This window comes from Amphimedon queenslandica, unplaced genomic scaffold, assembly GCF_000090795.2.
Source record: "Amphimedon queenslandica unplaced genomic scaffold, v1.1 AMPQUscaffold_12492, whole genome shotgun sequence".
NCBI classification, from domain to species: Eukaryota; Metazoa; Porifera; class Demospongiae; order Haplosclerida; family Niphatidae; genus Amphimedon; species Amphimedon queenslandica.
Window position 1 is genome coordinate 3,077 of NW_003547271.1, and position 2,195 is coordinate 5,271.

General features: G+C 30.5%; 1 protein-coding gene across 1 annotated transcript in view; it reads left to right on the forward strand.

Moving 5' to 3' along the window:
* Positions 1-295: 295 nt before the first annotated feature.
* Positions 296-2,195, forward strand: part of LOC109587656 (histone-lysine N-methyltransferase EZH2-like) — a 7,045-nt gene continuing 5,145 nt past the window's right edge. The window contains exons 1-3 of the mRNA XM_020003880.1: positions 296-311; positions 1,000-1,113; positions 1,674-1,834. Of these exons, the coding sequence (XP_019859439.1) occupies positions 1,688-1,834 (147 nt within the window). The 5' untranslated portion in view covers positions 296-311; positions 1,000-1,113; positions 1,674-1,687. The remainder of the gene's footprint in view (positions 312-999; positions 1,114-1,673; positions 1,835-2,195) is intronic.

Consider the following 2,195-nt stretch of genomic DNA (forward strand, 5'->3'; position numbering starts at 1 on the left):
CTATCAGCCGTGCTATCATCCAGGACTACCTTGTGACCAGGAGTGCCAGTGTGTCTCTTCCAATAACTTCTGTGAGAAATACCGTATGGAAGGAAATTTTGGAGGTAGTTAAATTTGGCGAATTTGGCGTTTTGATAGCCATTCGCCAAAATAAAAATTCGCCATTTTGAGCCATTATGCGCATGCTCAATGGCACATGGCCACAAATTCGCCAAATTAAAATTCGCCAATCATCCAAAATTTACCAATTCGCCAAAATTTAGTCCCTCCAAAATTTCCTTCTGTACGGTACTGCAACTGTAACCCTGACTGTGAGTTAATAATAATCATGAGAGCATCACCTACAGTACTTAGACTCTGACATTATTTACTGTGATGTGTGTGTACTTATTATTAATACTAGTAATAATTACTGTACAAAATGAGGAATAAATTTTGGAGAATTTGCCTGTGGAAAGTTAATTGACAAATTTTATATTGGCAATTTCGTGCTATGTGCCATTGAGCATGCTCAGATTAAAACAAAATAGTGGATTTTACATTGCCAATCGAATTGCCAATTGCCAATATTAATTCCTCACCAATGAATCATCTTGTACAGTATGTGAATATTGATAATAGTTTATTAACATATTACTGTGATGTTTGTGTTTGCTTATTACATGTACATGTATTAATGCTAGTAATAATTACCGTAAATCAGGAAATTTGTGTGGTAGAAAATGTTTGTGTTTTTAAATTGTCCTGTGATTTAATTTTTATTTAATGAGACTGTGTCATGTATTATTGAAAGTGGCATGTAATTATATGGGTGATCTAATTTATGCAAAGTTCTAATACAATAAAATTAAAATCACAGTAAAAATTCCCAGGTACATGTATATGTGAATATTGATAATAGTTTATTAACAATATATTCTGTAATATAAAATTGAAGTGTTGATGGTTTTATTTTATTAGAAAATATTACATTACATGTGTACTCTCCTTTCTTTACAGGTACTAACAGGTTTCCAGGTTGTAGGTGTCGTTCTTCATGTAGCACTAAACACTGTCCTTGCTTCTTAGCTGTGAGGAAGTATGACCCTGACCTCTGCAGTACTTGTGGGGCAGGTACAATGTACATGTACATGTACATGTATACCGTATAGCGGGAAATTTAGGAGGGAGTTAAATTTGGCGAATTGCAAAATTTTGGTGATTGGTAAAATTTTAATTTGGTGAATTTGTGGCTACGTGCCATTGAGCATACATATAATGGCTTAAAATGGTGGGTTTTTATTTTGGTGAATGGCTATCAAAATGCAAAATTTGCCAAATTTAATTCCCTTAAAAATTTCCCACTATATGGTATATGAGAGAGAGAGAGAGAGAGAGAGAGAGAGAGACAATACCAATACAATACAAATACCTAGTAGCAATTAGGAGGGAGGAAGTTTTAGCAAAGTATTCTTAGTAATTTGTATGGGGGCATGTGCCATTGAGCTGGTTTAAAACGGTTGATTTTATTTTTTTAAAAGTGGCTATCAAAATGTCAAATTTACCCAAGTTTTTCTGGTATAATTACCAGCTATTATGGTAAGCTTGAGTATGAAATTTTCTTACATATAAAAAATTAAAATATCCCTATTAAAATATTGTACAATCTATTACTCTATCTCTTTCTTTTAAAGGTGATAATCTTGAAATGAAGTTCACTATGTGTAAGAACGTGTCCATACAAAGAGGTCAGAAGAAGCATCTGCTGATGGCTCCATCAGATGTTGCTGGCTGGGGCATCTTCTTAAAAGACGGAGCAGAGAAGAATGAATTCATCAGCGAATACTGTGGAGAGGTACATGTACATCCACTCACTATACAGTATTGCAGTTAAATTATGCATCTTAAAATTACAAGTTTTATGGAACATGTACATGTATTTCTAATTTTCAGAACTTTAGCATGATTATTATTATTATAAACTAAAGAAATTTATTAATTTTCTAAAAATTAAATGAGTGTTGATACACTTTAATTTTGTCTTTATTTGCTCTTTAGTTAATGTTTTATTATTATTATTATTATTATTATTATTATTATTATTATTATTATTATTATTATTATTATTATTATTATTATTATTATTATTATTATTATTATTATTATTATTATTATTATTATTATTATTATTATTATTATTATTATTATTATTATAT